Here is a 14,533-nt window from a genome sequence, read left to right as displayed (position 1 = left end):
CCGGAGGAAGCCGGACGCCACCACCTCGCCTCTTCCCTTCGCTCGCCCGGCCGCTGCCCAGAGACGCCGCGTCCCCTCCGGCAGCCCCGCCTGGGGTTCGGTGCAGCTCCGCGGAGCTCCCGCTGCCCCCGGAGCTCTGCCCGTTCCAGGCTGCGGGGCCACCGGCAGCAGCGACACCCCCGCGCCCGCGCGCACTGGGACGGTCCCGTTGCCATGGCGGCAGCGTCTTGAGGGCGGGAGGAGGAAGGGAGCATGGCCGTCCTGGCCCGGCTTCAGGAGAGGCTGCAGTCACTCCAGGAGGAGTATTTCCTTACGTACAGGTACTTGGGCCGTGCCGGTGGTGGGGCGGGATACACCGCCTCATGCTGGGCTGGGGCGGACGGGCGGGCGGGCCCCGCTCTCCGCCGGCAGCGAGATGGAGGCGGCCCCGCTGGAAACTGTCCGGGTCTGGGCTCCTCAGTGCAAGGGAGACGCGGAGCTCCGCAGAAGGCCCAATGAAAACCTGTTAACATGATTTAGGAGCTGCAGCATCCCTCTCACGAAGAAAGGTTGAGGGAGCTGGGCCTGTTCAGCCTCGAAAAGAGACGAGTGAAAGGGCACCTCATTCCTGTCTCCAAGTGTATGAAGGGAGGGTGCGACCAGAAGGGACCAGGCTCTTCTCGGTGGTGCCAAGCAATAGACAAATGGCAATGGGTAGAAATTGGATGCACTGCTTATTCAATCTAAATATGAGTAAGAACCTTACTGTGCAGTGACTGAACACTGGGACAGATTATCCGGAGAGAGTATGGAATCTTACTGGAAATATTCAAGAACCAGCTGGACACAGTTCATTGCCGTGTGTGCTCTGGGATGACCCCGCTTGAGCAGGAGCTTGGACCAAATCACCCAGTGTGGTTCCTTCCAACCATTTCTGTGAAATGGTTTAACTTCAAAAATCCCTCCCGAGAACACCAACCCACCGCTTTGTTCCCAAATATTTCCACAGCGATCTGAGGAGACCTGCTGGCCCCAGCGCAGCGTCTTTAAGGGGCCCGTTTACACACTGAAAATACTGAATGTCCCGCTCTTCTCCCGTCCCCCTGCTGATTTTTGGGGGAAAGGAGCCTCTGGAAACTCCTGAAACACGCTGAGCCTCGCAAGTTCCACCCTCTCCTTCCTCGGGAGCCGACCTCCTTTGCTTGGTACCGCCTCTGGAGCCTCCTCTGTCCCACCCTAGAGGCGCTGTTATTCCCAGAGCATCCCTAAAGATGCGACACGCCAGCCCTGCTCTCGTGGCTCACATCTGAGACTGTGGCTGGATGTTTGTCCCGAGGAACTACTTCTGGTTTTGTGTTTGTTTTTTTTTTCTCATTCTTTTAAAAGTTAATTGAAAGAAATCAGATCTATTGAAAAGGTTGAAAAATTGGAGGAGAACAGATCAGATCTGTTACCCATGTCCCTGCCAATTGGGATGGTTTGTGCTGAGTTTTCTGACTCTGAGAATAGTGGTGACCAACTTTTCCCAGACCAGATTTTAGGAAATTAAAAGTTGTAAGACTTACTTAGATATTGAAGAGATTTGTCCTATAAATCCTTTTATTCAGCTGCACTGTTGTTGTATGTCTAATGCAAAAGCTCTAGCATAAAAAACCATCAAACTTGTTTGGCATTGTTGTGATTTTTTTCTTCACTAATTAATGAATCATTTATTTTTGAATCTAATTACAACATCATTAGCATGAAAAACAAAACTCCTGAACATTGCTAAAAGTTACAGAGATCAAGTCCTACCTGCATGCAAAGTGTGTTTTTTCTGTTCTTTGCCTGAACTTTCGCTCATACTCTTGTGGCTGTACACACAGCAGTTCACTAAATAAACATCACTTACAGGAGGCTATGCTTGTATTTCACATCTTTCAGGTTAGAAAGAGCAGTCTGAGCCAGACTTGGAAATCCATTGAAGGGCAGCATGCTTGATGTTTGGGGATATTTTTTTTTTTGGCAGAGCTCTCCATAAATGAATTGTTTCCCTTTTAAGAATGGGCTATGACCTGTTGGTTTCAGAAAATTCAGATTTGCAGCTGAGAATGCAAATGAGAGGACTCAAAGAGTCCAGTGCAGCAAGTCTTAATAATGTTTTTCTGATCTTAATAACATTCCTGTTGTGCTTTATGCAGAACTCTGTTTAAGTGAAGTAAACTGTCTTTTTAGGGAAAGCACCTTTTTAGAGAAGAACTTTCCCAATGATGCCACTACACAAGAATACCATAAGCTTGCATTTTGAGAAATACCTTCAGCATGAGGATTGGAATAGACAAGATCCATTAATTCATTCTCTTAAGTGTTATCACAATTTTATCACTTGTTCAAGAACCTACTTTAATTTCCTGTAGTATCTGTATGTCAGGTGCTTGAGTAGGCCTTTTTAACATTCAGTACAACCTTTGAGGAGTATCTGTGACTCTCCAGAGCTTAATTCAAGCAGTATGACAACTGTGCAATCTGATCAAAAGGGCAGATACCTGCTTGAAAAACACCTCAAAACACTTCTTCTGGCAGGGGCAGCTGGACGTGTTTGTGGAACTATCCTGTGAGACAAACAAGCCTCTTGTTGGTTTACTTCATTAAACTTTACAGGGACTTCTATCCCATCCTGGCCAGGCAAGACTGAATGCCAGTTAGAAAAAAACTATCACAGTGTAAGAGAGGAGAGGGCTTCTGCTCTTCCAGAAGACTCTTGTCATTGCCAAATGGGTAGCACTGTAGCTGGCACCTCTGACACAGCCAGTCCCACAGCCCCTTCATTTCCAGGCTGTGATTGTGGCTGCCTGTCCAAAATCAATCATACCCTTTTGATCAAAATCATTTTCCTCTAAGTAAAAGTATTCTGGAAGTGTCTTCTTCCTGTGAAGACTAGGAAGCTGCACAGGAAAGGAACAGGAAAACTCTCTAGCCAGTTTTGAAAACTATTCATTTTGTGGTTTTAGGTTAAAAAACCTGTTTCCCAGAGTTTTCAGGCACTGAGCCTGTCTGATACACTTCAGACAGAGAAAATTTGTGCCCATTTAATGTGATTTGAGAGCACATGCTGCACCAGATGATATAAAATAACTGGAGCTAATGTTTCTTGATCTCTGGTAGTAAATCTGCAATTCATTTAATTTTGAGAAATCTAATGAGGATAATCCTAATTTATCAGATAAACAATAATCTTGTTGGTATTTACCAAGGCAATTAATGTTGACATGAAACTATGTTAGGAGAGCTAATTAAGAAAACTAATAGTAAACCTAATCGTTATTTTTTGCCAGGTGTAACAAAGAATTTGGTGAGTATGTTCCTAATAAAAATAAAAATAATAAAAATCCATGAAAATTAAAATTTAATTTTAATTCAAAGACTTGACAGTTACTGACATTTTGAAACAAACAAAAGAAGAATAAAAGCTAGAGTTGATCTCATAGCTGAGTTCTACCCCTCAGCATTGAAATTCATAGTGGTAATGATTTCTTCCTGAACTCTCTGAAGTCTCCTCCAGACTAACAATGTATTTCTGTAATCTCTTTTAGATTAATGGTTTTCCTTACATTACTTTTAGCTTTGTCACAAAAACTGCAGGTTCACAATTTTATGCAGTTATATGATATTTGTTGTAACTCAGGCCTAATTATCATTAAAGTATTATTCAACTACAATGGAAGAAGTCCATGTGACATGGTGACATGTATCTAAGTATTGTATGGGAGTAAGAAATACCCACTTCCAAAATTTGCATCCTCTACAAGCTGCAATATTCTTTGTTACCTTCATACTATGAAGCTAATGTAAATTATATTTTTCTGCACTACCCACTGAATTATGTGGAATTAAAAGTGAAAAACCTGGTGAAAAGGATCCCAACTTCAACAATAAAATATATTTAGATTTTTTTTGCTTTGGTTCTACTTTACCACGCTGAGAAGTATTACTACTTTTATATTTTCAGAGCTATAGATGAAAACAGAAAAACCGAGTTCCACGCTGCTCTCAAGATCCAGCGCTGGTTTCGAGCATGCAGAGTCCGAGCCTATCTGAGGTAGTGTATTAGGCTTATCTCAATCCATATTTCAGTGTTGGATTTTTCCTCAAAATTTCTCATGATATTACTAGATTTTAATAAAATTGGAGCATTTTGGGAAAAAAAACAAACAAGGCAGTAACTGTTATCCAGTTCTGCAGCAGAACTAAATATACTCTGTGGTATTGTAAGATATAATTTTTACTTTCAGAGCTGTATAGTAGTAAAAAGGCATGGTGCTAGAAAGCATGAAAATTATCTTCAGAATAGATACAGAGTATTGTTTAAAAAATCTTGTTATGTCTGGAAGAAAAAGAAACAAACAGATGTCCCTTGGATATGCTGTTTGAGAGACTTTTCATATAGAATCATAGAATATCCTGACTTGGAAAGGCCCACAAGTATCTTCAAAGTCCAGCTCCTGATCCTGCACGGGACAATCCCAAGAGTCACATGATGTACATGAGAGCAATGTCCAAATGCTTCTTGAACTCTGGCAGGCTTGGGCTGTGACCACTGCCCTGGGAAGCCTATTCCAGTGCTCAACCACCCTCTGAATGAAAAACTTTTTCTAATATCCAGCATAAGTCTTCCCAACCCAGCTTCAGGCTACTCCCTTAGGTTTGTCACTGATCACCAGAGAGAAGAGATCAGTGCCTGCCTCTCTGCTTCCCCTTGTGAGGAAGGTGTAGACTGCACTGAAGTCTTGAGGCTTGATCTTCGAGGTAGTTTCTAACCTTAGTGATTCTATGATTTTATAACGTTGCTGCAAATTTCCTGGAAACTGTGTTTGGTTCATTCTCCCAGAAAGCCCTCTTCCATTTCTTATGTCATAAACCCAACTGGCCAAGCTCATCTACTCAAACTTCCCTATCTTCATAAATCAGGGCAGTTGAAGGAGAGGGATTGTTAAATCTTTAAGTCTGACCTCTTGCAAGTTATTGTACATTGTCCAGACCTACTGTATGAAACCTAAGGAATTATTAGCTTAAATAACATTTGCTACTTAATGGTCAATATTGCCCTCGGAGGAAGATAGGCTGCAGTCATTATGTGCACTTAGAAGAAATGTACTTAAGCTGCACCAGAGGAGGTTAGGAAAAAAATTTCAATAGAAGAGTGATTAGGCATTGGAATGAGTTGCCTGGGAAGATGGCAGTCACCATCTCCTGAAGTTCAAGATGTGTCTGGCTATGGCACTTGGGAATATGATTTAGAGGTGATTATGGTGCTGCTGGGTAGACAGTTGGACTGGATCTTCTTGAAGGTTGCTTCCAACCTTGATTGATTCTATAATTCTGTGATTGTCTCTGGCTTACTTAGGAGCAGAGGCTCAGTGTAGCCAATTCTCAATGTTATGAATTACCCAAAGACTGCCTTCAGTGAGTGGAGTGCCAGCTTTATAAGTTTGATGTCCATGGTTTGATGGTATGAATGATCCTCAGTATAGCTTTTTCTAGGCAGTCCCAAAGTAATGATTCTATCATTTTATGCAAAAATTTATGTGCCATCAATTACGAAACTTTTAGAAGCAGCATATAAACCTATATATAAATAAATTAATAAATTAATAAATTAAGGACAAAGTAAATATTCACGATTTATCTAGGTGTAATTTTATAAATGCAAAAAAGTGTCTAAAAGTGAATAAAGCATCTAAAAATTCAAGTATTAGTAGGTTTTGTCAAATAGTTAAAAATGGTACAGCTGTGAAAATGTTGCATGTGACAGAAAAAAATCCTTAACTGGTCAGATTAGTTGGTTAAAACCATGAAAATTAAATTTATAAGGCACTTTCATTAAACTTTTCTAATAGTATACAAGTAAGTTTGCAGTAACCCATGTTTTCCAAAAGTAGGTGTTTATGAATAAATATATTGTATATAACGATTTATGTGTGAGTGTGCATATGTATATATGTATATGTATAAAATATGCTTGTAGTGGTCATTTGTATGATGCATAATACACTATATGTTATTTTTATTATTATGAAAAGTTAATAGGTCTGAAGTCTGAAAAACAAATTGTTTTGTTAATATGTTTCATTTTAGACATCTGAGCAGAATGGCAACTTTGATACAGAAGTGGTGGAGAGGTTATCTAAGAAGAAAAAACTTCAGAGAAATAGTGGAGGTAGAAAAGTACTTTTTAAAATTTTGTTTGGTTATTTGTAGAATACGTGTAAATAATTCATTCACTCATCATGAAATTAAAAAGCTGAAACTCGATCCTGTATATACACAGACACACACTTTACTGTAATGAAAAGCACCATTAATTTCAGCTAGTCTACTCATAACAATCAAGTTAAGTCAGTGTTTAAGTGTTTGCAGCTCTTGAGTATTGGTCCCCAAACCAGCAATGAGATCTACTCATGCTGAAGTCTGCCCACACGATGCTAATTTGCAGGATTGGAGCTTTACAAGATGCTTTTTTTTTTTTTCTGACATAACTTTCAGTTTTGAAAATAAAATAAGCTTATGTGTCTACACATTGCTATTTTGTATTTTAGTGGTTTAAATTTCTTTCTTAATGAACCTTGAAGTATTTGAGGTTTTGCCTTAAGGCACACAGCAGATCACAGTCAATCTAATTCCCGTGATGGACCTGAAGAGAGTGAAAGTATGTGATAGCACACAAGCTAAAACCCTGTTAACAGGTTTAGGGGACTAAGAAGAATATAATTTAACATAAAATATGTTGTTTACTTCACTAATTTACCAATTTACGTTAATGCTTTACAGCAGTGTTAAATTTGTTAATAATTTATTCTTGATTGATTTTGTAAATTTCTGATTTTAAGTCAAAACAGACAATTCAAGAAATAAAAAAGAAGCTATAATAAACCATATATTACAGACCAAAGTTCATACTCCCTACTAAACTATGTTTTCAAGTGGTAGGACTCACAAACCTAAGAGAGCTAACATCATGAACTCCTCTCTGCTTTCTGTTCTGGAATATAATTCTGAAAAGTTAAAAGAAAAGTCTTTAATCAATAAAGCCTTTTGTGTATTTAGTTCTTCAAATAGACATAACTGAAAAACTTGCCAAATCTAAAGTCTGTGGAACAATGTAGGACAAAAATTTCTGTAACTTAATGCACACATTCTAAATCACATAATTAATTCATCCAGTTTCTGGATTCCAATACTTATCCAGTGCTAGCCAGGGCTCTAGAGGAAGAGAATCTCATTAGAAAGCTTACAAATTTTAGAGCAATCAGCACAGGAAATGATCATTTTCCCTCAAACACTATGTTTTGTTCTTGCCATCTCTGATTGGAGAAGACTAAAGAGAACAGCTTAATTGGATGCCAACATCTTTACTCAATTAATGGTTGAACTTGGAATATGTAAAAAGCAAAATCTCAGTAGTTTAACATAACTTTCAAGTTAAAGGATCAGACAGTGTTTGCAAAGAACTCTTACTAGTAACTGTTGTAATGACTCCTGGCTATGAAATACAATGATGCCTTTGGCATGATAGCTCCTTAAATACACTGGTCACTTTAAAATTTGTCTGCTGATAATGATTGGATTGGTATTTGCTGCCAGCAAACAAGGCAAAGCATATGCACAAAATACCCATGATTGCTTGATAATAAATCATTTTAATGATTATATTCAAAATTGTGAAATGTGAATGGTACTGATGCGGAAAATAACAAAGGCTGAGGCTCATCAGATTGGCTGTCCATATGTGCATCGCCACTAGTATTTCATTTGCTTCTCCTCTAGTGCCTCTTGCTCTGATTGTTAAGATATATATTTGGCAAAAAAACCCTTAAAAAACCTAACAACTATTGATGATATTTATATGATTAAAGTTATCTGCTTTTCTGTTCTAAATATTGGTGCTTTGATACAAAGATTTGTTTTCTAATTAATCTCAAGCTAAAAATAAGAGCTGCTCTCCTGCAGTTTTCTTAATATCTTGGTTACATTGATTGTGTTGGATTCTGGAAGTTTGCATGACCTGCAGGAAGGTATGAATTTTAGAACCAGGCAAACACCAGAACATAAGCAAACTGTGGATCATTGTTTCTTTATTACTATTTTCTCAAAGCCAAGGAATAATCTGCTAAAGCAAAGACAATTGTAACATTTCATCAATATATGAAGCTGGTATGCATGATGGCCATATTTTCAGTTTACTTTGGAAGGAGATGCAGTTTAGAAAAGTGAATATTTTGTTATATAGTTTGACATCACCCTAAGTGATTTGGCTTCAAGTCAACAACCACTTTTAAATCGTTCCAGTCCAACAGGAATGAGACAAATGCTCATTTGCTCTACAAAAATCTGCACAATATGTGTTGCTTCCTTCTCTGAACCTCAATCTCATTCTCAAACTCAATCAGATTCCTGGTTCTCCTTGAATTTGTCATTTTGTATTAACTCTTTAAAGCAAAAGAAGACACCAATCAGACCTCGTTTGTAGATGATCCCCAAGCATGTTTTTAAATACAAAAGGAGAAAGTAATACAAAAGTTTATATATATAAGACTTCAAGTATATTTTGGAAACCCATACTTAAGGTAAGTTGGTAGGAAGGCCTGTATATTAACATCAGACTTCATGACAAAGACATTCTGGCTCGGAAGTAGAGCTGGAACATGGATGAAATGGGAAAGTAATTCTTTCCAGAGAGTCAACCTGGCAGTGTCACCTTTGAATTGGCACTTAGTGAATAAATGGGGAACAATCCAATGGATGTGGGCTGAACTGCATGGAATTCCACTTCAGCATAAGAAAAGAGTCTTCTGGACAAGCAAGTCCCAGTTCAGACCTGAAGAATCTTTTGTTTATTAGGAGAGCACATAAATGTAGACTTGGGTTGAAGCACTCAGTTTTGACTCTGTTTTTGTGAATAGCAATGAACATCTTCTCCATCATTTGTAATAGCAGAAATTTCTGATCAGGACTAGAAAACAGAGGGCAAATACATTTGCAAAAGACCCTAGATGGTGACACAACCTTTGGCTTTTGGGGCAAGAATAACATTGTAACACAGTTGCATGAGTAATTCTGCATTTGGGAGATTTGTGATTTAGAGCAAGAGTTGAGTAAAAGCAGGAATGTGTAACTTCCTGCTTGTTTTGAGTGACCCTCGTAAGTGGTGTTAGGGTAAGGCCTGGATTCCTCACACCTTATGAGGTGTGCAAGATCAGACCTTAGTTGCCATTGATGGTCTCTTTAAATAGTAGACAGAGTTCTTTGATACTTGTCCAAGTTCAGAGTCAAAGTGGTCCCACATTGTCTCTCAGTGTGGATGATATAAAGAGCATTAATGATATTAGGTCTCCAATTTATGTTCTTCAAGGTAATGGGATGCATTCAGACCTAAGTGCCCACAGCCTTCAAAGATGAGAAGAATAATCAAAACGGTGTAAAATTGTTTAGTTTAATCACTGATGGGCAGAAATCTGATGAATATTTTTAAACTTAGAAACATTTTAAGCTTCCATTAAAAAGTATTTAATCTATTTGGTGGTGTGGTAATTCTTATGTTCCCTTCCAAAGAAAGAAAAGATGAACTGCAACCCAAAATTTTATCAATATAATCAAGAAGTTTAGGGATATGCTTAAGTCAGGCAACCACTATTTCAATCCATTATTAGCTATCTACCATTGGTATCAATCAGTAAATACTTATGGAGTATAAAGGGAAAGAGACAGTCCATTATTTATTCCAATTTGTACTTTTGGGGTAGATTTTTCCCTTGAATATACATATGTATATATCTATGTGTATATATGCACACATATGCATGAAACTTCTTTGAACTTTAACAATTCTGCAATTTTCTTTCACATAAGAAATATATTTTCTACTGTTTCCATTATTAGTAGATTGGTATGATATTAAAGTGAGCATTTAAAATGCACCTTAATTAAACTGCAGGAATTATGCCTTGCTTAATGTAATGAAGAAAGAGAATTTAAAATGAAGTAGCATCATTGTGTTCATTTGTAAATAACATATTGCAGCCAACTGTTTCTTAATTGCCCAGACTGTTGATAAATAATCCAGTCCTGCTGCTCTCCACAGACAATTTGCTTTGGATCAGACTAGGCAATTCAAATAACACTAATTACAGTGAAACCCTTTTATAGTGAATTCCTGTTTGCCATGGGGGAGAAAATCACTATATCAGGGGAAAGCACTTTTGCCTTTGATTTGTGTCTAAAACATGAGAAACACATAAAAGCTGCATGTTGTGCTAAATAAAGGACATACTCTTGCATTCAAAGTACTTATATTTTACTTTTTATGATACAATTGTGAATTATGTTCATTTTGCATTTGTAATTAGAGGGCGGAACAGATGTGAAAGCTTAGTTTAAAGTGATGTATCCATTAAAATAACCTATGATGCCAAGTGATTGCTTAGTATAATAGGGGGTTCGTTCACTATGAGAGGAATACTTCTTTATTGGAAGGAAACCAGGACTTCAGGAAATGTTTTCTATATCAGGGGATTCACTGTAACATGGTATCATTGTATTTATGATTTTATGATGTTAAAATGAATATTAAATGAAACAAAATTCCCAACGATTACTCGGGAGGCAGCTAAGTACATAACATTTAGTACAGATGGTTGGAAGGCACAATTTTGCTCCATCACTGCATCCGTATCCTTGAACGATTTCGACTGAAGATAGCATTTCTCTGAATTTTTCATTAAACCAGACATGTTGAAATATGAATTCCTTTTATGTTTCTGTGAGTTTTGGCTAAAAGAACCCCAGTGAATAAATCATACAATACTACATGTCACCAGCACTTGTGAATATTTCTGCTTTGTTATTCTACTCTCAGTAGAGCACCATTGATTATCAAACTCAGCGGAGAGCATTTTATGATCATATATCTCCATTAGCTCCTAGTTTGACTACCATAGATTTTTCTGGTTAAGCCTGCATTATGTATTAGGAAGCCTATCTCTTCAATATAAAGTTTGATTTTATTCTCTCTAAGCCTAGAACTCTTATTATGTATTATGTATAAAGATTCTTATCTTTTATATGTAAAAATAGCAGGACTGTCTTTGTGTAACTGAAATATATGCAATCTTTTTTTTTTTCCTTGATTCACAGAGAGCATATTTTATTAAGAAGCTGGAATTCTACCATGCAATGGCTGTCAGGGTAAATATTTCTTCACTTGTTAAACAAATGAAAAGTCAATTGTGCTCCGAATTTGCTTTTAATAAAATGAGCAAAGCAGAATAATATACACTTAATTGATATGCTGATGGCACCAGCAGGAAATACTACATAGTTAAAAATTAAAGTTACACTGAGTAGTCAGGGTTCTATTTGAAAACTGTAGCTGAGTTTGTGGTGTGTCTTGCCCCATTTAAATGTCTATTGGACCTTATCATGTATGATACTGATAAAAACATTCTATCTGCCCATGTTCTTACAAATGTAATAACATTTGTTCTACAAATGTAGACATATATTTACAGTTCTGGCAAGCTACAGAGCTTTTAAGCTTGTTGATGTGTCTGTGCTTTTTCTCTTGTTAGTACATGACATTTGATGTATTGGATCTCAAGAATTAGAGAGCACAGAACAATTTCATTGCTTAAACATAGAGGTGGAACTGAACTGATCTCATTGATGATATTATGAGTGAGTTTTGCTGGATGGAGAAGGGTATAAAAAAACCTTGAACTTCAATGAATCTACAGCAAATGAAGTTTGTTATGGGTGAAATTGCAAAACATATTTAACTAATAGCTAGTGGGTTTTTTTTTTCCTGACCTTTGAAACTGCACTTGAAAAAATATGTAAAACAAATATGGGAAAAGCATAAAATTGTTTTTGGGATGAAGGCTTTTTGTACTACTTTTTTCTTTCATTCTGTAATATAAACCAGCTTCACTTTAGAAGCCTGGATCTTTTTAGGCCAGGCACCTTACCTTTTGAATTCTACCAAATGGCAGGATATGGTGACAATGGAGATTAACCCAGGGAAACTCATGTTGAGTAAGAAGATTCTCAGAATGGATATTAATTTTGTTACCTCTCTGAGTCCAGAATGACTCAGAGTCAAGAGATCTGTACTCATCAGGTGTTTTGCTTAGTTCTGGTTGTCTCGAAGGCACAAAGTAGAATCCTAGAGGCATATTCAAGAACGGAAGGTCTTTAACAGCAGTTTAATACAAATGTACCTTTTTCTTGTTGTTATAGTTCATTCCTTATTTAGCTAGTTTGAAAGTATTCTGCAGTGCATAAATGCAGTTACTCATGCACTTGAGATCAGTGAGAAAACATAAGATGTAAGCCAGCTCTTAAAAGTTGCCTCTGTACTTTCAGAAGACATTTGGAGACCAAATTCAGAGGTAATTATGTATTCTAGTCAAATGGAGCTTTGCATTTGGTCTTTCATTTTTAAAAGAAATTGAATGTGTTCCCATTCATTTGTAATGGAAATATAATGTTGAATCATTAGGTGATATAAATCTACAAAGTACCATTTTTTCAGTCATGTCCTTTTATTTAATGGAAATTTAAATCAGTAGAAAACAATAGAACAGATCTTTATTTAGTTGCAAATGTCAGAATCTGATTTCCTCTATCTAAATCTTGTGCAGCCATATCTGCAGAGCAGACTTAAAATGCTACCAATCTGGAAAACTGAATGCTTTGGGTTTTTTTTCTCTCATGTGTTTCTTGAAGAACTAACCAAGGTCCAATAGCAAATCAGGCCTGTTGAGTTTCTGCATGTGTGCTCAAACTTTAGGCTTCCTAAGTCATCAGTTCCTTATATTCACACATCATGAGCTTGATTCATGGTTAAAATACCTCAGTGTTCTAAAAATATAACAATAATTGTGTATATTTTTCTATTTAACCACTTAGTTTTATCTCATGGTATTATTAAGTATTTATTTCAGTTTATAAACAGTCTTAAGAAAGGCAGTTTCCATTTTGGCACTTGAAGTATCATTGAGGGCATACACATGCTCATAGCTTTGAAGCCAGTCTATGTATCTTGTCCTTCTGGATTGCATTTGGTTGTAATCAGAGCTATCAGTTTTATTTTTAAAATTAAATCCGAGAACTTGTTTAAATCGGTTTCAGTTTTTCAGCAAAATATGATTCTCTCTCTTAAAAGATTTAAGGTTGCTGTAAATTTTCAGCAACAAAAGTAATCCTATGGCAAAAAAAAATAAATTCCACGAGCAGATGGCTTTTGATATATCAAGGTTTTGCCATTTGTTTTAGTGCTTAAAATAAACATTATTTATAAGACCACTTACATTTTGATGTTACTTAATGAGGAATATGCATCATTGATTTGACTAGCTTAAGAGGTCATTTAGAACTTGCCCGTTAACAAGCTGTAATCTGCTGAGCACACAATGACTTTGTTTAAAATTATCTGTTCAGTGCTGATCAATGACAATAATTGTTTTGTACCAATCACTGTTGAAACTTGCTAATTACTTTGAAGGGCATACACACACTTGTCTCTTCTTTTTCAAGAATTTTTAAAACATTCACCTTGGAATTAAAAAGAAATGCAATCATAACATTATACTTCTTTATAAAAGCAAGCATTTAGAACTTTCACATCGAAAATATGCACATCATCAGAAACTTTTTATAAAATGGTCTTTCCTAAAAAGATTAGTCTTTGGTTTTGGGATCTCTGATATACAGTATTAGGGAAACAGAAATCAGGCATAAAATAATTTGAGACTCAATGCAGTTTTTCTTATGTTTCATTCACTTGAAATCAGTGAGTTCATTCTGAACAGAAAGTGGTGTAAGTAAAGGTAGAGTACAGCATTTAATTGGTACACTGAGCCCATTGGAGGTAATTATATCTTTATACTATTTGAGCCTTTTGTCTTTGAGTTTGAGTTTTGATCCTTAACCCAGTAATATCCAGTTCTGCATTTATGACTCGGAGGTGAAGACTGTCAGAAAGAGTTTCAAAGGGACCATAATCCTGCATTAATGAGCACATAGCTATATGGGAGCCAAGTTGCTCTTGTTGAGAAATTTTGAAGCCAAACAGAAAAACAAAGCTAAGATCCTTATTCACATGCAAAGGATTTTGCTTAATCCCAGATCTCTGAAGGCATACTCATTCTTTGCTCTTTCTCTATTCTCTTTTAACCCAATAAGCTTGTCTGTGAGAAAGTAGTGTTGCAAAGAATATGAAATTTACTATCACCTGGTGCAAAGCAGCATGTCTAGAATTTTTCTTGTTCCCAGAACTCTTATTTATTTGTATTATAATAGTATCTAGAGGTCCAAACCCCTTTCATTCAAAAAAACCCAAAACAAAACAAAGAACCAAAGCCTAAAAACAAAACAAAACAAAACAAAAAACAACAACAACAAAACCAAAAAACCAAAAAAAACTAACAAAAAATTCACGAACAAATAACATGTACGTTAAAAAAAAATTACAACTTTTGAAATTCATTTCAAGGCTTGTTTGGGGAGAGAGGAAAATCCA

General features: G+C 36.8%; 1 protein-coding gene across 1 annotated transcript in view; it reads left to right on the top strand.

The window, feature by feature from the left end:
• Positions 1-39: 39 nt before the first annotated feature.
• SPATA17 (spermatogenesis associated 17) overlaps positions 40-14,533 on the top strand; it is an 89,207-nt gene continuing 74,713 nt past the window's right edge. The window contains exons 1-4 of the mRNA XM_033055023.1: positions 40-320; positions 3,968-4,057; positions 6,094-6,175; positions 11,149-11,199. Coding sequence (XP_032910914.1) covers positions 253-320; positions 3,968-4,057; positions 6,094-6,175; positions 11,149-11,199 — 291 coding nt within the window. The 5' untranslated portion in view covers positions 40-252. The remainder of the gene's footprint in view (positions 321-3,967; positions 4,058-6,093; positions 6,176-11,148; positions 11,200-14,533) is intronic.

The sequence above is a fragment of the Catharus ustulatus genome, chromosome 3 (assembly GCF_009819885.2).
Source record: "Catharus ustulatus isolate bCatUst1 chromosome 3, bCatUst1.pri.v2, whole genome shotgun sequence".
Classification (NCBI taxonomy): Eukaryota; Metazoa; Chordata; class Aves; order Passeriformes; family Turdidae; genus Catharus; species Catharus ustulatus.
Note: the sequence above shows the minus strand (reverse complement) of the source record. Positions and strands in the feature narration are given on the sequence as shown.